The 25,539-nt window shown below is 46.5% G+C and overlaps 1 protein-coding gene across 1 annotated transcript; it reads left to right on the plus strand.

Annotated features, from left to right (window-relative positions):
* The first annotated feature begins 3,456 nt into the window (after positions 1-3,456).
* CCDC185 (coiled-coil domain containing 185) lies at positions 3,457-9,226 on the plus strand. Its single transcript, XM_086927957.1, has one exon. The coding sequence runs from the start codon at positions 3,524-3,526 to the stop codon at positions 5,339-5,341; it is 1,818 nt and encodes a 605-aa protein (XP_086784083.1). The 5' UTR covers positions 3,457-3,523; the 3' UTR covers positions 5,342-9,226.
* Positions 9,227-25,539: the final 16,313 nt, after the last annotated feature.

Raw genomic sequence — 25,539 nt, forward strand, 5'->3', positions numbered from 1 at the left:
CTGCATGATTCTCTTTGTTTTCCTGCTCTTTCCATTCAAGTTATGAAGAGCCTTTCAAGTTATGAAGATCGTTTTTTGGATTTTTACGTCTCAAGCTTACTTTGAACTTATCCTTTTTCATTTAAAAGAGGCTGTCTGTTGTTGCCTCATGGCCTTTAGCTGTTGCCTTTGTTCTATTTGGAACGTTTATATTGTGATGTATGCGGCTGCTTGGGTCTGCATTAAAGGTAAATGCATAATGTCAGCGTCAGAGTCTTTAATGAAATCCAGATTCTCTAGTCATGGTAATATGAGAATCGCAATTAACATACAACTTGTTAAAACAATGAGACATCTCCTTGGCTATACTGGAGGAGCCTAGCATGTTGAAAAAAAAGTTAGTCTTAGTTTTACTTCAGTAATCAGCTACTTGCAGACGGAATGCAATTAGATATTTAAATACTTGTGACATACCTTGAAAACATGGAATGTCTTAATTGTATTCTAACATGCCCAGTTAACTTGTTCAAGGCCTAATGTAAATGTATGCAAGTGCCTGAGTGCTCAAAGTTTAACCCCTTCTACGCTGATGACGAGCTGGGCTCGTCATGGCGTAGCCCGCTCGCACGCTGATGACGAGCCCAGCTCGTCACGTAACATGCGGTTTTAAAAAACTCAGCGTACGAGCGGAATTCCCCCCGCACGCATGCGGTTAAAGAATTATCAACAACAAAAAGTGTGCTCTTTAAGGTCATGTTGCTTACTTTTAAAATATATTTATATTCTGATGCGTAATATGTGTCAAGCAAGATGATATTCTTGTGATGTGAACTATTAAAATATTCAGGTATGAAAAGGTAGTGAAAAAAGGTGTTTAACTTGAAAGCCCTGCAGCTTCACGGTTTTGGAGTAAAGAGTGTTGACCTTGACCACGATTAGGCCTCTAATCTCGTTTTGGCAGCAAACAAAATTTTGGTGCAACTCAAATATTTGCTCCTGAGATTTGCTGCGGATGAGGTACACCAAAAATCATTGGAGTATATAGAACATTGGGTTTGGAGAATCTGGAATTTTGTGAGCTTTTGGTGCATTATTCCTCATTGCATGAAGGCAACCTCACAACTGGCAACCTGGGCAACCGATAATTTTCACACTGCGGGATGGCAATTTAGCAGGTGTGCAAATTGCACCGTCAAAATGTGGTGCAATCATGATAGGGGACTATGTATCTCAGAAAGGAGTATTGAAAAGATGCTGCACTGTAAAAATTAAGACCATTTAGCAGCTACGTGTGGTAACATGCTAATGAATATGTTCTTTTCACTACACTTAAGAACTGAATTGTGAGGGAACGAAGAAAACGGAATGCCACACACACCTGCCCTCAAACAACCTTGCACCACACTGTGATAGAATGTAAAGCACAATCCAGAAAGCAAGTAACTATTTCACACAAAGAAGCCTTCTTTTGATTTTACCATAAAATGTAAAAAAAAACGGAAATAATTTGAGGGGAGCACAATCTTCAGGACTTCGAACTATTTACCACCAGATTTAAGATGACAGTAAGTGACGAATATTTACACTAACAGGTGTCAAAATTGTTTGAAAATGTTTTCCTTTGTTGTTAGCTCAAAATCTTAACGTATTCAACAAGCTGAAAAACTATCCAATGCAAATTACATTTGTGCCTGGTTTCCAACTAACTTTAACACACCGTTTTAGGGTAAATGACTAGCAGCCGGTATTACAACAAGCAAATTACTAGGGATACTATATGAATAGAAAAACATGCAATGCTTTAACAGAGGCAGAGCTCAACCAGGGTACAAAAAAGGTTTGCTTATATGTTAGTGTGGCATCCACGTTTGAATAAAGCCATTAAAACGGAAATCGGCTCACTGGGTTTTGCCACCGAAGATGGGTCAAAATGCACATCTTTAATGAGTTTCAGATTTAAAAGTTGCAATGATGTTAAGGATGTCCGACAGCTATGCGGTCAGTAAATTCCCAAAACAAAAAACTAAAAGGAATTAGTAACATTAACCACATCAGGATATTTTCGTTGCATGCACCAAATGTTTTCCTATACTACAACATTCTCAGAACGTCACAAGTATGCCAACAATAAACAAGGTATTCGATGCAAACAGGTTTGGTTCAGAAAGTTTGCCGAAAACCTTCAGGTTACCGTAAGCATTGCACGTAAATAACCATACATCAAAGAAACAGCGGGCTTTCACTGCTCTACTAAATATTGACCCCAGTGCAGAATCCAAATGTCCTAAACTGCAACATTAGATTAAAACGTGTTAATAGTGCGGGCATGTCATTTGTTTTAATATGGTCGTCCTCTCTAAAGGATTCAGAGCTTGGCGGATTTAACTGAGGATTAAACACTTAAAATAAACATGCGAATGAGTTTTTACGTGACAAATTCGATGAACATGAAAACAAAAGAGTGCAGAAAGAATGTAACAGGGAATGGCGAAAAAGAAATCGTGACACAAAAAATTATTCATGTGGTGTGTAAATAAATAGGCGGTGATTTAGGTAGTGTGTGAAATTGAGAAAAGAGGGGCATCAGAAGAATAGATGTGGCAGAAGTAGAAGAAAAAAAATAAGACCGGAAGAGGAGAATTCGTAGCAGTCAGACACAGCCAGGAAGGAACAAGTGAGGTACAACAACAACAGACTAGGAACAAACCCCAGGATGGCATGAGGTGGGTGCAGACATGAACAAAAGCAGAACATAATATGACTAGGTAGACAGTTTTAAGGAAGTGTGGCAATATAAAATTGTAGGTAAAGGCAAACGAAAGTTAGAATGGATCGTAAATGAGCGGAAGACACTGACAGAAATAGATGATCATTAAAAGCAACGATAGCAGAGAGGCGATGGAAAGAGGTGATTTTTATTTTTTATGTGAAAAGTGGTGAAGAAAATGTGAGGCACCAACTAGATTATGGATATGAAGAAAGCTAAAGAAGGGAGAGAAGCTAGATTGAATGGAAGTAAATGGAATGGGCACATAGGTGACAAATCTCAGACAATTAACATGGCGACAGTAGTGATACATGTAGATTGTTGCTGGTTACAACAAATGTACAGAAGTTCACACAGCAAGGTCTGAGTGAGATCGGTATTCTCTGCAAAGAGTCGGTTGTTTCTATAAGCACCAATCTTCATAAACAGACTGTGGGGCCCTGGAAAGAGGAGAATTACTCCCGGGTGCTGTCCACGCCTGAGGCGGGTAGTGATTATGACGGGCCTCGCTGTCAGCGGTAGGCCCAGGTCGGGAGGGGGCAAAGGGGTGGTGTCACTCCCTGGCCCTGAAGGCCTCGCCGTCTCCGGGGAAACGAAAGCCAAGCAGCGTCCTTCAACAGAGGCCCGAGGCGTGGGAGCGCCGCTCGGACGGGCGCCCCGAGAGCAGCACCGCCGCCGCCCCCCGGCCGGCACACCGCTCACACCGGGACTTGTGACGCCAGGATGGGCACTGTGCCTCCCCATCCCTGAGCTCCGGACACTAGAGGGGGCGGAGGGATGGGGGACGCCGAGCCAGCGCCGCCGGTGCACCTGGACCTGAACAACTTTGAGGAGACGCAGCACGAGGGCAGCCGCTATGTGCTGACCAGCCCGCGGTCCCTGGAGGCCTGCGCCCTGCAGGGCGTGCGGCCGGTGGAGCTGCTGTACCGGCCTCTGGCCGAGTTCGTGTGGGAGAGCCCGGATGCCTCGATACCCCTGGCCACCGCGCGCTATGAAGTCCACGAGAAGGAGAGGAGGCGCATACTGCGACAGTGCCGCGAGCAGCGCCGACGGTTGATGACTGAAGAGAAGCGCGAGCCCCCTCCGGGCGACGCGGGGGATCGAGCCGACCACAGCCGGGCGGTCCTACAGTTCCAAGGGGAGCGGAAGGTGGATCAGCCCAGGCAGGAACCAAAGGCTGAGGGGAATGCCGGGCAAAAAGGGAAGCCAGACAGGCCAGCGGGTCACAAGGACAAACATGAGGGGCTGTCCGCCGGGCAGAAAGAAAAACAGCCAGGCCGCCCGGTGCGAAAGCTCCCCACCCGCCCCGAAGGGCCCCCATGCTCGAAGAGCCTAAGCCTGGGCGACTTGAGCCGCTCGAGCGAAGCCACCAGCCAACGGTTACGTCAACTGGCCGCAGAGGTCGAGCGCGAGACGCAGGTGTCAGTGCCCGAGCTCGACAAGAAGATCGCTGCGTTGATGCTGCTCAAGCACCAGGAGGAGCGCGCGCTGGAGCAGCGACGGCGCGAGGCCGACCGCGCCTGGGAGGAGTCGCGGAGGAGCGAGCTACGCAGCCGGCGGCGCCGGGAGCGCGAGCGCAAGGCGCAGCTGGGCCGCCGCCTGCAGCGCTGGCAACAGGACCTGGCGGAGCGGCGCGCGAGGCTGCGGCAGGAGGATCGGGCGGCGCGCGCCCTGCTCGAGCGCGAGGCGCAGCGAGGAGAGAGCCGCCGGAAGCAGCACGCGGAGGAGGAAGGGGTACGCCGCCACCAGGAGCTGGAACGCATCAAGAAGCAGGCGGAGAACCGCCGGCGGGGCCTGGAGCGGGTGCGGCGGGAGCGAGAGGTGTCCGGGAAGGTGGCGCGGGAGCGGGTCGGGAGGCGGCTGCAGCAGCGCATGGGCCGGGCCTTGCAGGCCAAAGTTCAGCGCGAGGCCCAGGAGCGCCGGAAGTTGAAGGCCCTGAACGAGGAGGTCCGGCTGAGGCATTCAAGCAAGCGGGAGCAGGCGGAGAGCCAGGCCCACGCGGAGGAGCTACTGCGCCGCCTCAGCCTCGAGCATAAGAGCCAGCGGTCGCACGAGGCCTACGAGCAGGCGGCGGGCGAGCGCAACCGGGAGCTGAAGGAGCGGGCGGCCCGCGAGGACGAGCAGATCCATCGCGCCCTGGAGCGGGCCGAGCGGCTGCAGCAGGAGGAGACCCGCCACAAGCAGCAGCTGGTACAGCTCAGCGAGCTGAAGATCCAGCAGGCGAGGGAGCAGGCCCAGCTGAGCATCCAGGACCGGGCGGGCCGCGCGCGCGAGGTCAACCTGCTGAAGGAGCGCGCCCACCACATCCTGAAGATGCGCGTGGACGAGGAGGAGGAGAGCCACCGGCGCGAGGTGCAGCACTCCATCCACAAGAAGGACCAGAAGTGCGACCAGATGCAGCGAGAGAAGGAGGCCGTCCTGGAGGAGGCGCGCAAGGTGGCCCGCGCCTCCTTCCAGATGCGGGAGAAGGTGCGCGAGCAGATCAAAGCAAGGACCTTCGACCAAATGGTGCTGGAGGCCAAGCTAAACGCCAGCCTCATCAAGGACAACAGCCGAGACTGTCGTGTGCCCAGCACGGGCCAGGCCGCCTTCTGAACACATCCTTTATCTACATCCGTTCAGAGAAGGCCAGAGTCAGGACTACGGTGTGCCAGCAGGATTAGTGCCCCACTAAAAGGATACCCTTTTCAACTTGAAGGAAAATAAACGAATGCTTAAACTGTCAAATATTATTACAGTTGAGAATGCAAAGCTATTCATTGTAGCCACGTGATATTAGATTGACATGTCAAGTTTTCATTTAGAATTCTGGTTTACACACTAGAAACTGGTGGTTTGGGAACCTGGTTAACCTAAATGAAGTACTAAAGCGATGTAACATCAAATGGTCCACGAGAAAGTAGTAGTGCCTAGTAACAAACATATTTTTCAAAAGTGAAGGGAGTCTATTGTGTTTTTGCACCTAGAACACAATCCTCTTGGTAGAGGGTTTTTGCACTTTTCAATCATATAACAATTAATGGCAAGGATTGTTGCGTGCACGAGGATCATCTTAACATGTAGGGGACCATGGCTTCAAGAATGTCTTCGAGTTTCAGAGAGGTTTTAAAACTCGTTCTTTGACAGCAGGTATCCACCACATAACCATTGGTCAAGCACATAAGACGGATTTGGTACCACAAGTTTTCACTTCCAATGCTTATCTATTTATTGGGCAATTTTAAATATAATTTCACGGTTCCCGACTTTGCACTCTATATAAACCCATGTTATTTATGCTCACAGAGGTAGCAATACTCCAAATTGTACAACTTCATCATATGTATAATGGTCCATGCTGTCTTCCTCTTACCCTCTCCTTTTTATCGCTCCGATGAGATTGAAGTGTCGGTGTTTCACGACTGCTAATCTTATGTAAAAAAATGAAAACAATAACAAATTAACCATGAAACTAATTGTTTACATTTGTGTCTCCAAAGTTGCACATGACACACTCTTTTTAGTTTCAGATGTATCCCATTAACTAACTGCACTTTGTCAAACTGTTTGGTGGTGGTGAGGGTTCTCCAACGAAGGTCTAATTTGAACGTTGCATTTTACTGTAAAGCATGTGGTCAGACTATCTTTTTAATGTGCAATAACTAGAACAGGGCCTTTTGAGCTGCAGACTGTCATGAGCAATGCCAAAAGTTTATCCAGAAGATATTGCTTCAGGATCCGGGCACCACCAGAAGGTGCCAGCATGTTTGTATCTTGCATTTTAGTTTCATTTAGGGAAGCTCCTGATTTAGATATCAGTGGAACTAAAATGTATTGTTCAGGGTTTTACACATTCTTACAATTGGCACAGATTTCAACAGTCGTGACATTATGGCGCATTGTATTCACTTCATCAGTGATTACCACCAAGTAAACACTAGTGGTAGCTAGCTGAAACATTTCAAAAGTAACTTATCACTAGTTAACTTCCCCTGGGGTCTAATGCTATAAAGAATAGAGGGGTCCATTACAGCAAATTAGCTACCCCTTCTTGACATTATCTCATGGATCAGGGATTATTTCTAAATGGAGGCCCAGGTTAGTATTCACAAATAATTAATTGGATACATACAGCTTGTGTTTATGCCTTAATCTGGCTTGAAACTTTGATTGAATATCAGTGGTGTGGGTAGTTTGACCTAAAGCACTTTACTACTGTACATTTGCTTTTGACTGAAGAAGTTGTTGTATAGTTTGCTGGTCACTCTTAATTTTGGCTCAATTGCTGACTCCCTCTCATCAGTTTAGTGTTGAAATTTGTCCCAGTGAAAAAGGTGTTTCTCTAATTCAGATCATGACCAGTAAACTATCACATGCCAACTTTGGGGCAAATTCACAAAGTAAGTAAAAAATATAGACTTTACAATTTAGCATCTTCCAGAATTCACAAAGATTAAAAAACCCACCGGATGTGGGTTTTCCATCAGGATTTTGGAAAACGTCATGTGATGTTCCCATTTCAATGCAAATGAAGCTGTGAGGAGTTCTCCATATTTGAGAAATAGGATCCCCATAGCACATGCTTACCGTTTTTCCTGTTTTTGATCTTGGAAATCACCCTTTCCCTACACTAACACCAGATCTAGAAGTGAATGATTCCCACTCTGGAAAGGGATTCATGCCAGCACTGTGCTGGAGTAAAAATGCAACCTTTTTCCGCTGGAAGTACTGTAGTCTACTTGGAGCTGTGGAAAATAGGTCATCTTGATTTTACAAAAAGTTGCTCAATCTCACTATGCTTGTTTTACTCACAAGTGATTAATGCTTTGTTCTGCAGGACTTTCCAGGCTAAAATTGGAACCCTCTCTTGTCGCCTCTCCATCGCAGTCATAACTAAAATTATATATACTCGTACCTTCAGACGTCTCCATTTTAGCCCAATAAAGGCATTTTTCTTTCTTTTTTGTTGACTGTTTTAGGGCTTATATTATCTTTGAAATAAAACTACTACTTATGGAAAAGGAGCGTCTTCTCAGTATCAACTATTAGATCAGTCAATAATTGACATATGTCCAAAAAACAATCAGCAGGCCAAGTTTTAGTTCCAATGAAGTGTTCAGTTTTATTCTAGAAATATCAAAAACAGCATCATCTGTTCAGTATCATATAATCTTGACAGTCTAAGCGTTTCGGCCTGTGCTGGACATCAGCAGGACTAGCTTTTTAATCCAATTGGTCCTTTATTTTAATGTGAATCTTCATAGATGGATCCTTGATCATAAGCATCAATTTCTAGTTGATATTGTTTTTAATTCATATTTTATATCGTGTTTATTTTATTGACCATTGTCCTCCCATGGATCCTCTTTCAATATATGTCCAATATGCAGTCAAACGTAGCACCTTTTAGTCTTGCTGTGAGATTGTTCTTTATATTGACTTCTCGATCATCACTATTTCTCTACTCTTCATTTATCCCCAATTACTTGACTGTTCAAATAGCACAAGTAATTTCTACAGTGGCCACGATGAGCTCGCCTCTACGAACACCCGGTCGGATAGTTGTGTTATTGTTTATCTTTTAAATACATACCTGTAGTAACCCTGAATTGTCTCAGCAGACTATGTGTTGTCTAGCGGCATGGTGAAGCGAGTGGGGGCATAGTGTTAGGGCATGTTTGTCCTGAACAGGGTTTTCCTGTAGCTACAACTTCTGCCTCTCTTGTTAGCGATACTAGAAGGTCTAAAATATGTTCAGTGGCCCCATACTGGACGTTTTTTTGATGTTCTGGATAATTCCCTTGCTCTACGTTTTTGCTTCTGATCTCTGGAAAGTCTTGCATGGAGGATAGATTCCTTTTTATTCTCTTGTCCGAAGGGGATAGTCAATGCCTTTCCCTTCATGTGTAGATACGTATGAAGATCAGAAGAGAAGCAATATACATTTCTTACTGGTCCGTTTTTGATCCAACTGTTTTTGTGTTAACAGTCCTACCATTGAGACAGATGGTGCGAGTTGAAGGCATAGTTAATATCTCTGTTCCTGTGGTCATCTCGGACATACTTTGCACTCATCTCGAGCAACAAGTCTCCTTTACTCACCGCATTAGAGGTTGAAAGTTTAGATTACTGACCTAAGTTTGTCTTGAATTGTGGTCGAGCAGTGTTGGAGAGGTTCCACTTTGAAGGATTATGCTCTACATTGGGTTTAAATTTAGAAATAGTTTAAACCATTATTTTGTGATCTCTATTAATAGTGTAGGTTCTTTCTGAGAGTTTTGCCAGTGGGCTGGCTGTTGCAATTCTCATGGTCTAGCGTACATTATTTATGCCATTTATGAATCTCAGAAAATATGCAGGTCACTGATGCACTTTTCTCACTACTACAATTTTTTTATCCTGGTGTTGTTGAATCTCTTCATAACAATCTGTTTGCACCACTGAAGAATGTTCCTTGGAATATACTGTCCTGTAAACTCCTTTTATAGCGGCACATCAATCAATCAATCAGGAGTTTGTTAAAGTGCGACTACTCACCCGTGAGGGTCTCGAGGCGCTAGGGGTGGGGGGGGAGGGGGGTGCAGGTTCCATTCCATCAAGGAGGGGGTCTGTCGAAGAGCCAGGTTTTGAGGTTTCTTGCGAAGATGGGGAGCGATGTTGTCTGTCTGAGGTGGAGCGGAAGGGCGTTCCATGCTTTGGCCGCGAGGAAGGAGAAGGAGCGGCCTCCCGATCTGGTCTTTCTGGTGCGGGGGACCTCGGCGTAGGAGAGCTGGGCTGATCGTAGGGTCCTTTGGGGTGCGTGGAATTTGAGTCGGCTGTTCAGGTATGCTGGTCCGGTGCCGTGGAGGGCCTTGTGTGCGTGGGTGAGCATCTTAAAGGTGATTCTCGCCTCGACGGGGAGCCAGTGGAGTGTGCGCAGGTGCTGGGAGATGTGGCAGTGTTTTGGCAGGTTGAGGACCAGTCTTGGGGCGGCGTTCTGGATGTTCTGTAGCTTGCAGATGAGGTTTTTGTTTACTCCGGCGTAGAGTGCGTTGCCGTAGTAGTCTGCTGGTGACCAGGGCGTGAGTGACTGTCTTTCGGTGTTCGAGGGGGATCCATTTGAAGGTCTTACGAAGGAGGCGGAGGGTGTGGAAGCAGGAAGATGAGACAGAGTTGATCTGGCGGTCCATTTTGAGCTCGGAGTCCAGGATGATTTCTAGGTTGCGTGCGTGGTCTGTGGGGGTTGGCGGGTTTCCAAGGGCGGTGGGCCACCAGGTGTCGCTCCAGGCGTCCGGGTTTGGGCCCATGATGAGTACTTCTGTTTTGTTGGTGTTTAGTTGTAGGCAGCCGTTTTTCATCCATTTGGCGACGGCTTCCGTGCTTTCTCGAAAGTTTCGTCTGGCGGTGTTGGGCTCGTTGGATAGGGAGAGGATGAGCTGGGTGTCGTCTGCGTATGACACAATGTTGAGTCCGTAGGTTCTGACGATGGGGACAAGTGGAGCCATGTAAACGTTGAAGAGCTTCAGGCTGAGGGAGGAGCCCTGGGGGACTCCGCAGGTGGTAGGTGTGGGGTCCGAGAGGAAAGGGGGGAGTCTGACCCGCTGCGTCCTGCCGGAGAGGAAGGAGCAGATCCAGTCGAGGGCCTTGTCCTGGATTCCTGCATCGTAGAGTCTGCGTATTAGGGTGCGGTGGGAGACTGTGTCGAACGCCGCTGATAGGTCGAGGAGGATGAGGGCTACTGTTTCTCCTTTGTCCAGTAAGGTGCGGATGTCGTCTGTTGCAGCGAGGAGGGCGGTTTCCGTACTGTGGTTTTTTTCTGAAGCCGGATTGGGAGGAGTCGAGGATGTTGTGTTCTTCAATTAATGTGGCGAGTTGGCTGTTGATGGCTTTCTCGATGGCTTTCGCTGGGAACGGGAGCAGGGAGATGGGTCTGTAGTTTTTGAGGTCGGTGGGGTCCGCTGAGGGTTTCTTCAGGAGGGGGTTGACCTCGGCGTGTTTCCAGTCGTCGGGGAACGAGGCTATCACCAGGGAGCGGTTGATGGTGTGGCAGAGCATAGGTGCGATGGTGTTGGCGGCTCTGTTGAAGATGTGGTGGGGGTAGGGGTCCGTGGGGGCCCCTGAGTGGATTGACTTCATTGTCTTCAGTGGTGAGGGCTGTCCAGTCATCAATCGCTGGTTTCCGGGTGTCGGGGGTGGTTGGTGAGGGTTCAGTGTGTTGGTTGTCTTCGTCGAAGTTGTCGTAGATGCTCTTGATTATGTGGTGGAAAAAGATGCTGAGTTTGTCGCAGAGGTCTTGTGAGGGAGGGATGTCGGTAGACTCGCTGGTGGGTTGGGCGAACTCCTTGATGATGCTGAAGAGTTCCTTGCTGTTGTGTGCGTGGGTGGAGATTCTGTCTTCAATCGCTTTTTTCCTCGTTTCTCGGATGAGTTGATGGTGGGCGTTGGTGGCGGCTCTGAAGTTGTTGTGGGCTTCTGTGGATTTGGTGTTTCTCCAGGTCTTTTCGAGGCGGCGGCATGTGCGCCTTGACTCTCGAAGTTCGGTGGTAAACCATCTGGCTTTCTTGGCACGGGTATTGTTGTTTTTCTTGAGGGGGGCTATGGTGTTGGTGCTGTCCGAGATCCATCTATGCAGGGTTCGGGCTGCTGTGTTGGGGTCGTCGTTTTCCGCGATGGTTGGGGTGGAGTTGTTGAGTGAGGAGGTGAGCTGGTCATCAGTGATTTTGGTCCAGTTTCTTTGTGGAAGCAGGTGCTGGTGTCTGTGGATGGTGGGTGTTCTGTAGGTGAAGTGGACGCAACGATGGTCGGTCCATGGGAGCATCACATCATGGCCACATCAGTTGTATGATTGTGGATATCGAGGCCTTTGGATCGGGAGGCCTTATTAATCATTGAGCTTTAGCATTTGTCCCAAGTGCTGACAGCCTTTTTTTTCCTTCTGACAGTGCAAGTGTACACTTGGAAGAAGATGTTGGTTTACATGCCTTATTCACAAGCCCTGGTTTTTCTAGAATAAGCAAGCCACTATTGCCTAGCCATACATGTTTGTTCCATTTGATTTTCAGTGTTGAGGATGATTTAGAATCTATCTCTTGGGATCGCATAAACAGTCTCAGACTAACAATTCTTAGTGTCAGAGCAAGGGATTAAGTTGGCGATTTCTTTACCTCTGGTCGCTCTCATATGGTTTAGACCATTGTATTGGATATTTAAAGATTGTTTCAATAAGAGCTACAATTTTGTTTTTGTTACACAGTGAATTTAGTTGAGGGCACAATTGTGTATTATATGCTATGCATTGGGGTTTTATTCATTTGTCGCACCCGTTTACATTTGCTCTTATTAATCTGACCAGTGTTGAAGAGAGGTGAGCGGTTAATGAATGTATTATTTAATTTCATTACACATAGGGCCTCCTGATTACAAGCAGGCCCCCTGCCAGATGCAGTAATTATTCCGCCATCGAGCTGTTTATTGGATGAGGTAATTATTGCATATTCTAACTTTTTGTGGAATAACATGACCTTTTATGTGCTTACCGAACCAAAATCTGCATGTGCCAATAAATGCTGGGCGTTTTCCCATGGCTAAATTCCTGCAAGTTTGACCTGTCGAAATGTAACAAAGGGTGCAATCTTTATTGTACTTAGAAGTTACCAGGTGCAATGAACATTGCTCCACTTGTAATGGTAAAAACCCTGCATGAATACATGCCATTTGTAATCGGGCCTCAGTCTCTTCTTCCTTTTCAAAGTATTTGCACACCACCATTCCTCCTGGCTGTGGTGGTGTTGGCATTTAAAGATTTCAAAGACAAAGAAAAGTCAGTCAGTCAAGTATGCTTTATTCGAGGTAAAAAAACTCATAAAAGCAGTACACCTTAAAACCGTACATTCATGGCAATAATATTAAAAACCTATTCACAATCACAAGAATGTTAAAAAATAAAGCTCCAAGACTTCCATTAAAATTCACTGTAAACCACAAAATTCATGCAAAATACAACACCAATGTATAGACAGATTCTTAATGGCTAATAGGAAGAGCAGAAAAAGGACTACATTACTCTCCGCATCCTATCGTTATGCCAGGGAGGTTCTTCTAACTGCACATGCCCAACCTAGATATTTCGCAACAGCCACAGCGATGGTGGGGGAAGAACTAGTACGTATTATTCTAAGGGCCACAACGCTATCCCTTGTGCCAAGCTCATGGCCCTCAACCAGACACGTCGGGGTAAACAGTAGGCCGCACATACAAACAGTAAATGGGCAATAGACTCTGTTCAGACTTTACAAGATGGACAAATATGAAAGTTGCCTCCGGCCCATCTTCCAGTTCACGATCTAATAGGAATGGACCCCACCCTGAGCTGGGAGTATAACTTCCTTTCCTGGGGCTTAGGTATAATGTCCCAGTAAGACTCAAGGGAAGGGCAAAATTTCACTTCAAGATACTGGCCCTCCAAAGTAGAAGCGTCAGCATCCTTCCAGTTCCTATGATTTACTGTTTCCCAGTACTTTGTTTTTATAATTTCTTTAGCCGAAAACTGCACATCCTCTGGTTTCTCCCAAAGCTCGTTCAAGCCCAAAGTCCCCAAAGTTCTACGCAAATCCCCTAACCAACCTATCTTGTGGAATTTATCCCGGTTGATTACATCCAGGAAGCCCCTTGCGTAATGTGCGAGTTCAGTAGTGACCCAGATGCGGCGCCAATATAAAATGGGTCGCAATCTGGCCATATCAGATATGGCTTTCCTACCCAATTCGCAACGTAGCGGCTTCATGGGTGTACTTTTAGGTAGTGCAGTAAGGCTTCGGAGAAATTTATTTTCTGTGAGTGTTAGTGGTACCAGGTTGTCCTAGCTCCAAAGCTCAGCGCCATATAGCGCAGAGCTAACTGCTTTGGCCTCATATACCTGAAGTGACGGCTTGATTGGTCTAGTCAGTGATTTTTTGTGCTCAGCACTTACGACACCTGTATTTTGGCGGAATTTAAGAGCCGCCAGTTCCATATGTTTCTTCCACTTAACACCCTTGTCAATATGAACTTCCAGATAGACGAAGTCTGATACTATTTCCACCTTCTGGCCATCCAAGAAAAAGTTCCCTCTGAAGCTGGGGTAAGGATTAAAGGTCATAAGCTTTGTTTTGGCCACATTTATTTCGAGGCCACGATCCCTACAAAAGTCCTCAAAAATGTTCAGGGCACGCTGAAGGCCACTAGGGGTTTTAGATAATATCAATGTGTCGTCTGCAAAAAGTAATATTGGGGTGTTCAAACCATCCAAAATTGGAGCATCGACATACGAAGATAACATGCGCTCTACTACACCATTAATATATAGGGAAAAACGTGTTGGCGGCATGGCACAGCCTTGGCGTACCCCTCTTTCCACTGGGAACTCCTCAGGTACCTGGCCATGCCTACCCCACTGGATCTTTGCATAATTAGCCTTGTGTAATCTCATGACCAGGGATAGACAAAGAAAAGTATAAAGTTCATTCTAAGAGGATTTAAACACACATGCACATGTTTGATTAACACTAGGGAATCTTTCCGATGGTAAAGGTATACCTCATTGTGGCGTGGTAATGAAGACGACTGGTAAGGTAGGATTTTTTAACGTTTTTTATAAGCATTTTTCTTAGGCTTCCTCTTTTTTGGACTTAGTTTAATCCCTGAAACAGAACTTGACAGCGTAGGCCTAGAAGTGCTGTGCGTGTATAGACAACATAACAGCAAAGGTTTCAATGTTAAAGAAAACTCTACCTTTTTCTTTGCACTTTTCGGATTGTCCTAGATTTTAGCGCGACATCTGTTGTCACCTGACCTCATCCTGTTTTTCAAAGATTCAAGGCAATATCACAAAATAAAGGGCAGTCTACATAATGCTACTTAGGGCCTGCTTACAAAGGAAGGTGTAATTTATCGCACCTCATAATTAACAATACCCCGGGAACATTATTTATTAACGGTGATAAAAAACATCTATTATATAGAGTTTTTGGGGAACAATATGCAGATTTTGGTGTTTAACGCACCAAAATCTGCATGGTAAGGTAAATACTGTACTCATTTCTCCTGTTAAATTTCGGCAGGTGTGACCTAAAATGTAAGATAGTATTGAGGTATTTAACGCATCCTATTATCAGATGCATTTATTTCCGACCCACTTTTAATCTAACCCAAAGAGGTAAAAATAGGACATGTATTTGATCCTTAAATCTGGCAGAATTTAAAACATCAATTAGAATCGAATAGTTCTTAAGAAAAGTGGTGTGTCAATGGACATTCGTAGAATATCAGTAGGCCGTAATTGATGGGTTTCCCTCCTGCTATTTTCCGGAGATAGGTTATGAGTAGCAATATAGCAGAGGGTTTCCATCCTTAATCCTGTACATTTTACTGTATAATTTCATTACTTTTATTGGGGAAGAGCACTTTAAATAAAGTTTTACGAACAGTGTTAAATATTGTTATGAATATGGAACCAGCTCTCTGGCAAGAATACATGGGGGGAATCTGTTGTGCTGAAATGTAAAAATATAAGTAATGCAGCAATGAAGCATAAATGTTTAAATAACAGTGAAGATTAGATGCATACTATCTCACAATAATACAAGCAATGTCAGTTATCACTGACCACATCAAGTGGTATAAATAGATACATTCGCTTTGCATAGGATGTATGCAAACACATTGTTTATAATCTTTTTCAATGATACAATGCTGCAGTAAACGATTTAAAACTGGCACGATATGCTGAATATAGTAAATGCCCTTGAAGTGAGATAAAAGCACTCTCTGGGATTAAAAAGCATGGTGTGTGGAGTGGTTTTCGTTATTGATCAACAAGTTCAAGTCTATTGCTGTACAAGATTTTTATCGAACAATATTGCATTGAAGTGGTTTATTGATTATTTGTATTCACTTTTATACTTGATGACTACATTAATTGATTTCCTAATACATGTGTTGATCCTAATGCTTTTCTACACACTCAAGTTTGAAAAATGTAATTATTCCATTTGAATGTAATTATGAAATATTTATTTACGTTTCAGTCCACCTCAAAGTATTTTCTTATAAATTATAATGTTTTTATGAATATTGTATTAAATTTATATGGCTTATATCATAATAAAAGTAAAATATATCAAAATTTGTGAGCAGTAAATTGGAACATCATCTGGTACCATTTAACAAAATTAGGGCATGTTCTCATATTTGGTGCTGCATTCCTAATACTGCCTTATTTTAGATTGTGCTCTGAAAGAGTTGGACTATTAATAGCATCTCTTTACTTCTCCTACTTTATCAAAAAGTTCCTGCACTCTTTTTCTGTTTTTATGGCAAATACTTTCCTGAATTAAGTGCATCGTTCTCATCAGAAGCTTTAGCCTTCTCCTGAGAGGATTCCATATCAAACTTCCAGAAAACCTGTGCTCCCTTTTATATGAAACATGTACCTAGGGTTAATGGCAAATATTTTCTATTCTGGTAATCTAGAAGGATTCTATTGTAGTTTTTGCTACAGAGGTCAGAATTTCTTCATTACACTCTGCTTCGGAACTGACCTTGCCCAAGCTAGCCATCGTTTCTATGAATGACCTCCAAATGGAGGGTTTAGTAGTGATCCGTTTCCAGGTACCACTGACTGGAATCCCATGTGGAATGGCTTGTTCCTTTCCAGTACTAATTGTATTACCAAGGATTTTCTAATGATTGCAAGACAGCCAACACGTTTCACTACGGAGAGTACTCCCAAGTACTTTGTCCAGGCCAAAGTACATTTACACAGGACTATATGTGTGAACTCACATAGACTGCTTTATAGGTTTGCGATCAGGGAGAGTGGGTGTCCATCATAAAGGTATACTGTATAGCATTGTGCCAAATGCTTAGGAGAATTTGGGTTGTCCAAGTATAGCAGTGGTCTCAAGTGAACCGAATTAAGATAAGGAGGTGAAGTACTGAAATGGAATACGGAAAGAGAACACTTTTGTATGGAACCAAATGTGAGGGGGCAAGGTATTACTTAGTATTGAGAAAATAGGACTATTTGAGGCCGGTCTTAGAAGATGCAGCTATTCAGCTAAGGGCCCTGTCTTTGGTTCCCATGCAATGTTTGTTGCTATTTAATATTAGGTCAACTACTCTGACGCAGAATGTTCAGGGATCGGGTAGTGTGAGTGTATTTGTTCCATTGTCATCAGCTTCTCCTGCTTGCAAGTCGGAGCAGGTTTAGAAGATGGTGAGAAAGTACTTAACTGGTGGTGGACTGAGCATTTGAAGAGTTTGGAAAGGGATAACAGTTTAGCTGTGACTAGCTGTTAAGGTCTTGTGTGCTGTTCCTTGGGTTGGAATTCTTCGTTCGAGTTATCACGCTTATGGTACTGGATTGAGATAGAACAGTAATATTTTGTAGTGAGGCATTTAGTATTGATGAGAGTAGTGGCATGCGGACTGTGTTGGATGTTCAAAGAGGGATGAGGGGAAGGGTTAGTTGGGAAGCTTCGTTTCTTGCTTATTTTGAGAATAGGGTGCCTATGTAGAGCACAGCATTGCCTTGGTAACCGTACCCCACAGCAGAAACAATTCTTCTGTTGGCTTTTCTATCATGATTTATTGCTGTTCTGGGACAAATCCGTGATGATTCTGCGACTTTACTGTGTACCTTTGCACATTGTCTTGTCACATTTTCATCAGTCTTTCCTTAAAGGTATATTGTGAAATGATGTAGTTTTCTGCCATCTTTGATGTTTAAAAAGTACACCACACACATTGGATATGATTCAGAGTTTTCTGACTCGTTTGCAAAGCTGTTTGTTTGTGGTCAGCATTCTGAGTTAGGCGGTGTTTACCATATCAGGTGCATGTATTTGCAGTGACGTCAGAATCTTGGCCCATTTTCAATAGCATAGAATCTTAAGAGGGTGTACTTTATTTTTCACATCACTATATGTCTTTCCCATTTACGTTAGTCTGAGATTTGCAGAGAAACCAACAATTGCCTGTCTCTCCATTCGTTCTAATTTTTTTTGATTCCCATCAGGGCCTGTTCGCTTTGCATCGTCGCCATGTAAAAATCAGTGAACTTTTGAACTTGTCTGTCAGAAACTTAAGATTGTTTGTCTTTTTTCACTACACTTGAAACCTTCTCTCGGACTACAGGTTTTTGTATGATAACTCCCACTGTATCTTCCGTGCCTTTGTCCTCTTTGTAGGTAATCTATGCAAGTTATCAATGGGCACACTACCTGGATTCTCCTGACCTTTTCAACAGCTCACTGAACACGTCAGACATCCTTTCCCAAACATTATCATTATGCCCAGATACAGAAAGCACTACAGAATGTTCCTCCCACACATGGGCAGTTTCCTCTAGCATGGATACACAGTTAACTGCTGAAAACAGAAAACTTCACTGACAAAAGGGACTGCTCAAGGAAACCTGTTCCTCCATTTATTGCACATTTCTGTTCCACATTCGAAACTCCACAACTGAATCTCCATTTTTGTCGCCCCTGCCCTGATTGCCTGTTGAGTATGTTTATTATTTGTGTGGCTATTCATGTGGAGAGTTGACAGATAATACATTCCCTTTCCTTTGGATTGTTCACACTCATCAATTGTCTAATCCGAGTTGAGGGCTTTTTGGCGTTTCTCAAGTTGAAAACTGATGAGATTTAAAAAAGGAATCAGTTTGTGACCTCTCTTCTGTGTTTCTGTGACGTGTTCAGCTCCTCAGTGCATTTGTAGTAGTACCATGCTGCATTTGAGGTCTTATATTAATCATTAATTAGTATCTCAAATATTATATTGTACCCAGAGTCTCTGGAGCGGTTCTCGGACAAGTCCAGTCATCCCATTGTCGCTACAGGTGCAAAGTGGCGTACCAACCGAAGCCTGAATCTTGCAAATTTCTGCCCCTTTGATGGCCTGCAAACTGTGAAACAATACAAAAACTAGGACAAAACATTAATGGATACCAAAACCACAGTACATGCACTGTTTGAGTTGAAAAAAATAAAATCTCGCACACATCTGCACACTGTCAGGGGGTGTCCCCACAAGTACCTGCTTCTTGTGGTGAGTCCTCGCAGAGACGACACGAACTATCGCCCCCACACACACCCTACCCTGTTCTGGATAGAAAACAAACCAGGAATAGGATGTGAGTGAGGATGGCAGCCAAAAGTCTAGGGCAGGAATGCTGGGGGTGTAGTCGGTGGCGGATGTCCATTACGTGATTAGTCCCAGGGCACCAACTGGACAGGGGGATAAGGGAACACTGATTAACTACTATTCTCTTGCTCGGCAATCACAAACCCTCATATGGGACACAGCTTACCTCCTCATATGTATAGCGGCCCTGCTGCCATCAAGGAAAACTAAATACTAGTACTCCTGGAAATGGACACAAGGAAAATGTCAATGCACTCCTTAGCGCGGGTGAAAAACGAAAGGTAAAGCGCTCCTAATAAGGGAAATGTCAATGCACTCCTTAGCGCTGTGAAATGAAAGGTAAAGCGCTCCTGCGCTGCTAACAAAGGAAATGTCAATGCGCTCCTTAGCGCAGTGAAATGAATGGTAAATCGCTCCTGCACTGCTAACAAGGGAAATGTCAATGCGCTCCTTAGCGCGATGAAATGACAAGCGAAGCGCTCCTGCGCTACCCACTAGGAAAGACAAAGCGCAACAGCGCGGTCAGGATCCAGACATAGGGAACGGTATACGGCTTCAGGAACCGCCGTGAAAAGTGAATGAAGCGCCGTACTTCGGGGAGTCGCGTCTGATAAGCGACCTCCTCCGGAAGTACTGATGACGTGGCTGCGCTTCCGGCCGTCGACTGCACCGCTGCCTTGCCGAGGCCGGAAGTGAGGATTCTTAAGACCCATACAAGTGTTCGCAACAGGCAAGCGGGAAAGGGGTGGTAGGGGGGGGGGCGATAGAAGGGTCTAGGAACCATCTCACACACAGGGCCATGCCAATACAAACAGCCTTAGATTTATCAAGCTCTTACAGGTTGCTTGCAGCAGCTCACACTTCTATTATTGAGTATGCCGTCATTGGATGCAGCACTGTTAGTCCACTATATTGTGCTATATCTGATTCCTATTCAGCTACAATAAATTATGCAGCACGAGGGTGGAAACCAGGCCAAAACACAGGATGAGAGCAAGACGGACTTGGACTTAACAACTGTCCGGAACCCATGACACAAGTCAGCTTGAGATCCAGACAGTATACAAGTTTGATGTGGGTTCCACAGAAAACATTCATCACTAAGGATACCCTGTAGGCCAACAGAGGGATCCACTTTCATTCCTCCTTCCTGAAATGCTGGCAGCACTAGAATTCTTTCCACCAGGCAACACACAGCAGGCAGTAGGATTGGTGCATGGCGTTCTCAGTCAACCTCTTGCAAAATACTCTGCTAAGTGATGGATCCTTTGCAGCAAGTGTTGCATCTGGCATACACCCAGTAAAGGCACGCACTGCATCTCACGGGTACTTATAGACCCAGTACATGCATGCACTGCCCTATCCCTATATTGTATCCTTCCCAGGCACACAAACATCCAGCTCAGTCACCAGTCTTGCGCTGCGCAGCACTTCACATACAACCAATGTAAGTAAAGAGGTAAGTTAAGCACACAGTAGCAGAACTTTAAAAAGTGAGTGAGCATGTAGCCCTCACTCCAGTCACACATGTTAAAAAGGACCTGTTGACTCCCGATTACCACACTGTGTTCTGCCACCACTGTGCTCCTTAACTCCTGGTGAAGGCAGTTATGTTCTACCATTATGAGAGTAGTGCTTCTTGGCGCCATTCCCAGTCCAACAAGACCCCAATCTGAGGCTAGCACATGTCCTAGCGTACTCACATGATCAGTGCTTCCCTAGGACAACAAAAATCAGCATTAGGGATCCCGACATTAGTGCAGCTGGGCACTCAGATCAGGGGTGCGTGTCCATTACTACAAAGGGTATTTTTCCATCCCAACAGACACCCCACCAAGATCAGAACATCCCGAATCAACTCCTAACTTGGAGAGGCTGGGTGGTCCGATCGGTGGGAAAGTCCATCAGCATTCCTGTGGCTCAATTTGGTTCTGCTCCACCACAAAGTCTAACTCTTGCAAAAAAAAACCTGTCAACTTGAGGTTCTCTCCCTTCATAGCCATTAATTTCAGTAGCTTATGATCCATTTACACCACAAGCAATACCAAGCAAATAAGGGCCGAACTTACGCAAGACCCACACTATGACAAAACACTCGTCAATAGCTGCCTACTTCAGCTATCTGGGTAGTGATCTGCTAACAAAGGCTACTGGATGGTCTCTAACTGTGTCATCCAGTTGAGTTCACATGGCTTGTTGTAAGGTGGCGGTGAGCCCTTTTCAAGCAACAGCCACAATCCTAGTCATGAGGTGCTGTGAGGGCCACAATGCAAGGTCCTACGTCTGTTCCAATGAGGCCAGAGAGGTGCTGCAGTGTGCGTTCTTGTGTTGCGCTTCAATGCATTGAGTTGCGTTGGTTCGAAGAGAACCCATAGTTTGGCCAGAAGGAGTACACTGATGCCAGCCAGTGGGTCCAAGACCTAGGGGGCACCTCTTGGTGATCAGGACTCACTCCAGCAGAAGCCAGCAGCAGGCAGGTCTCGTTGAGTCTGGATAGCTGAACAGATGAAGGACAGGTCTCTGAACCTTTTTTTGTCCCTGTAGCTCAGAACAGGAGGGCAGTCAGCTAGCCTTTGTAGCCACTCTTGTTCTGGGTTCAAGGTGCAGGTCCAGTCTTTCTTAGTCAGACAGCAGGGCAGTACTTGTAGAAGGACAATCCCGCCAGTAGTAGGCAGTAGAGCAATCCTTCATCTGAGCCTTTTTCAGGTCCACAAGTGATCAGAGACCTGGGTCTGAGGGCACCATGGTGCAAGAGTGCCTGCATTGGCACTAGGCAGCACATTGTGCAGCAGCGCTGGGAAAAATACAGGAATGCTCCATACAGTGTTAATTATCACACACTCCTGCCCTTGCCCTATCATGCAGCACAGTAAGGATAATGTTAATGTTAATGGGTGTCTTATATAGCGCTCCACTACTCCGAGGAGTGTTCCGGCGCTTTCAGACCCACAACAGACTACAGGAAGAAAAGAGGAAACAAGCAAGCAAATTACTGACCATAAAGCCACGTCTTCAGACCCTTTCTAAAGGCCAGCAGATTCGAAGTGCAGCGGAGCGACAGAGGGAGGGTGTTCCATAACTGGGGCGCCAAGCGTTTGAAGGAGCGTCCTCCCACCCTTGCTTTCCTAACAGCAGGGACAACGGCAAGGCCGAGAGATTCCGATCTTAAGGATTTGGTTGGTTCAAAGAAAAGAAGTCGTTTCTGGATATATTCAGCACCCACAGCATGGAGTGCCTTATGCGCCAGCGTAAGTGCTTTAAAAACAATCCGCTTACGAATAGGCAGCCAATGAAGGGAGTGTAAAAGGTCAGAGGCTCTCGCTCGGCGGTGTAGGCCAAAAATGGCCCGTGCCGCCGAGTTTTGGACCACCTGGAGTCTTTGGAGTAGGTATTCGGGTAACCCCAAATATAGGACATTCGAGTAGTCCAACCGTGAGCCAATAAGGGCCTGGACCGTAGTCTTCCTATGCGCCAGCGGGAGCGGTGGAAGGAACTTACGCAGCATTTTAAGGAGGCCATAACACGTGCCGGCCAATCCAAGGATCTGGGACTTAAGTGACAGGCCCGTGTCAATCTTAACCCCCAAGTTCTTGGCAACAAGAGAAGAAGACGCGACGGGGAACATGTTCACCGGCCACCAATCCTTCCAGCTCAGGTCAGACTGACACCCAAAGAAGAGCACCTCTGATTTATCTGGGTTGCACTTGAAGCTGTTTCGCTGAAACATTCGAAAACAGCCCCAAGACACCCCCGGATGCTCTCTCCGTCAAACTCGGCCCCCTTCCCACAAGTGAAAAGGAGCTGAGTGTCATCGGCGTATGACACGATCTGAGCCCCGAAAGACTCAGCCAGCACCGCCAGAGGGGTCATAAAGATATTAAAGAGAGTCGGACTCAGTACCGAGCCCTGCGGAACTCCGACCTCCAGAGGCGGCACTTCGGCTGAGTATGGAGGGGCCCAGACCACCTGCCTGCGGCCAGCTAAATAAGATCTAAACCAGCACAACACCGTCCCTCTCAGACCGATCTCATGGAGCCTGCTAAGGAGACCCTCATGAGGGACGTTGTCGAAAGCCACCGACAGGTCTAACATTACCAACATGGCCCTTCCTCCAGCATCCAGCACTTCCTTGACGGCCTCATTGATCTCTAATAGCGCCGTCTCGGTGCTCAGGTTGGACCGGAAGCCAGACTGGGTGGAGTGCAGCAGGCTGTGGGTTTCAAGGAATGTAGAAAGCACAGTGTGCACATGCTTTTTTACTATCTTTGCCAGAGCAGGCAGGAGGGAGATCGGCCTGTAGTTGGCATGTAGCTCGGGTTCTAGACCCGCCTTTTTAAGGAGAGGCACAACCATCGCCTGCTTCCAGACCGCGGGAACCACACCACTAGTCAGTGACAGGTTAAGGATGGGATTAATCGGGGGGAGGAGCCAAGCCAGCAACCGAAATGGCCGCATAGCCGCTCGGCTCCGTGAGCGCTCTCTCCCTGCATGCCCATCCTGTTGTTCGTTCTGAACTACAAAGGTATAGTTCGATAAAAGAAGGGGAGTTTTCACTTACCACCTGCTCCTGAGATTCCTGCGTGATGTGAAGCCGGAGAATTCCCCACCCATTGCTCAGCGGCCCGTGCAGTGACGAAGCCGGGGTGTCGATTGCAACGGGCGGCCGGCGGCGACTGCAACTACAGCGGCCGCCTCTGGTGATGTGGAGTCGGTCGGAGGGTGCCGTTGTCTCGGAGTGCCGCTGAAAGCAGCATCAGCCAGGTCCCTTGTCGAAGAGCCTTGGGGGCCGAGAGGCTTACTGGAGTTGAGCGGGGTGCGTGACTCCTGGCCCCCCTCTTCGGACTCCGTGCCCGGACGTAACCAAGGATCGCCCCCGAGACAGGCGGGCAGCCCCCAGGGAGTGGCAGGGTCATTTGTTTAGCCTTTTGGTGGCTCTCCCTGGGGAACCCGCCTCATAACTTTGTGTTCCGGGCGTACACTTAGCAGCGCCCTGTGCTGGGGTCGGTCCCCACAGTGAGGTGCAGTGGGACGGGGCCGAACTGACGAAGATGGCGGCTGACACCCCTCATCAAGGACCATGTCCCGATCGGATGGCTGCCGTAGACATGGACGTGGGATGCTTGCGGCGCACAATGGAGCCCACGCCCAAAGATGTCCTGGCCGCCCTAACGGAGCTGCGCGAGTCCCTGATTTGCAATGTTTGGGACCTGGACCGAAAAATGGCCGCCATTGTTGTTTCATCGCCCAGTGCGGACGTAGTCCGATTTCAATGGAGTGCCTCGGTGCCCGTTTCTACTTCCTTGGGGAGGACTCTGGACCCGCCTGGATTCCGTGAACTACCGAGAGACCTGGTTGCTTCGTCCTCCCTGGACAGCAAGGATGCACACGTGAGTGCCTCTTTGGGACACATGCCTATCCTGATCCTAGGGACGCGCTGCTGTTCTCCTTTTTGGGCCGCCTCAACAACACCGCGGCATTCGCCGGACAGTGATATTTCCACTTCATGGATGGTATTGCTGTGCTTGGACTTTGTGGCACCCGCGGGCGTGATATTGCCGCCCTTGGACTTCGGCTGCACACGACTGGATGGACTCGAACTGCTAAACCCTTTTTTGGTATTACTCGGGACTGATTCGCTTGGATCCTTCAGATCCTCCAAAAAGTACTGTAACTCGATTGACAAGGGATCATTGGGTGGTTCCGTTGATAGACGAGGCCAGGGGTGATGCATTTTAGGTTTCGGTGGCCCTCACGTTATCTGATAGTGCTTTGGGTGTGTTTGTACTGGGGTTGTATTTTTGATGTGCTTGGTACTTGACGCTCTCCGCGATGTTCCATTTTGCTTTTGGACTTCCTCCACGTGCAGGGGTGATGGGCGGGGCCGGGTGGCGATTTTGAGGGCCCTCCTCCATCTATGCTCTTTGTCTTTTCTCTTTCTCTTTCTAAATTTCGGGTTCCATTAGGGCGACAGGCACGGCTGGGGGGGTAGGCCTTGGCCTTCCGCGGGTGTGCAGGGTGGGGGTAGGGGGGTGGGGTTTGTCCATTTTTTGTTTCCATGGCCCTTTAGTCTTCGTCTTTTTCTATAGTGTCGTCTTCATTCGTGGTTCCTGTAACGTGTACTGCTTTGAGGGGTGGGGTTGGGGATTGCTCTTCATCGGATTTGTGCCAATGTCTCTCCTGATTTATATGCTGTAACCTCACTACTTCGTCTGAGTTTATATTCATTGTGGATATCCTGATTTGCGTGCTGAGTTGTAGGACCACGTGTGATTGTATGGCACTTCTTCAGTTCCTTATAGTAAAATGAACCTCTGTAATCCTGATTTCGGACCTGACCGTATGCCCACGTGTTGTTTCCTGTGTACATGTCGTTCCGGCTTTTGCACTGCTCTGATTCTTCGTATTGATTGCTACCTTTTTACCTTGTTTCGCGGCCGGCCGAAAGGGTTGTAGGCCCGTACCTGTATTTGATTGCAATACGAATAAAGGTTCACAAAAAAAAAAAGGATGGGATTAATCAACGGGTTCAGAACCTCCGCTACCCTAGCCAAAAATCTAGCAGGGCAAGGGTCAGAGGGTGACCCTGAATTAAGTGCAGCGGAGCGACAGAGGGAGGGTGTTCCATAACTGGGGCGCCAAGCGTTTGA

This window comes from Lissotriton vulgaris, chromosome 6 (assembly GCF_964263255.1).
Source record: "Lissotriton vulgaris chromosome 6, aLisVul1.2, whole genome shotgun sequence".
In the NCBI taxonomy this organism is placed as follows: domain Eukaryota; kingdom Metazoa; phylum Chordata; class Amphibia; order Caudata; family Salamandridae; genus Lissotriton; species Lissotriton vulgaris.

What these genes read in the sequence shown, in the direction of transcription:
- CCDC185 (XM_086927957.1), top strand. Translation starts at nt 3,524, where the DNA reads ATGGGGGACGCCGAGCCAGCGCCGCCGGTGCACCTGGACCTGAACAAC.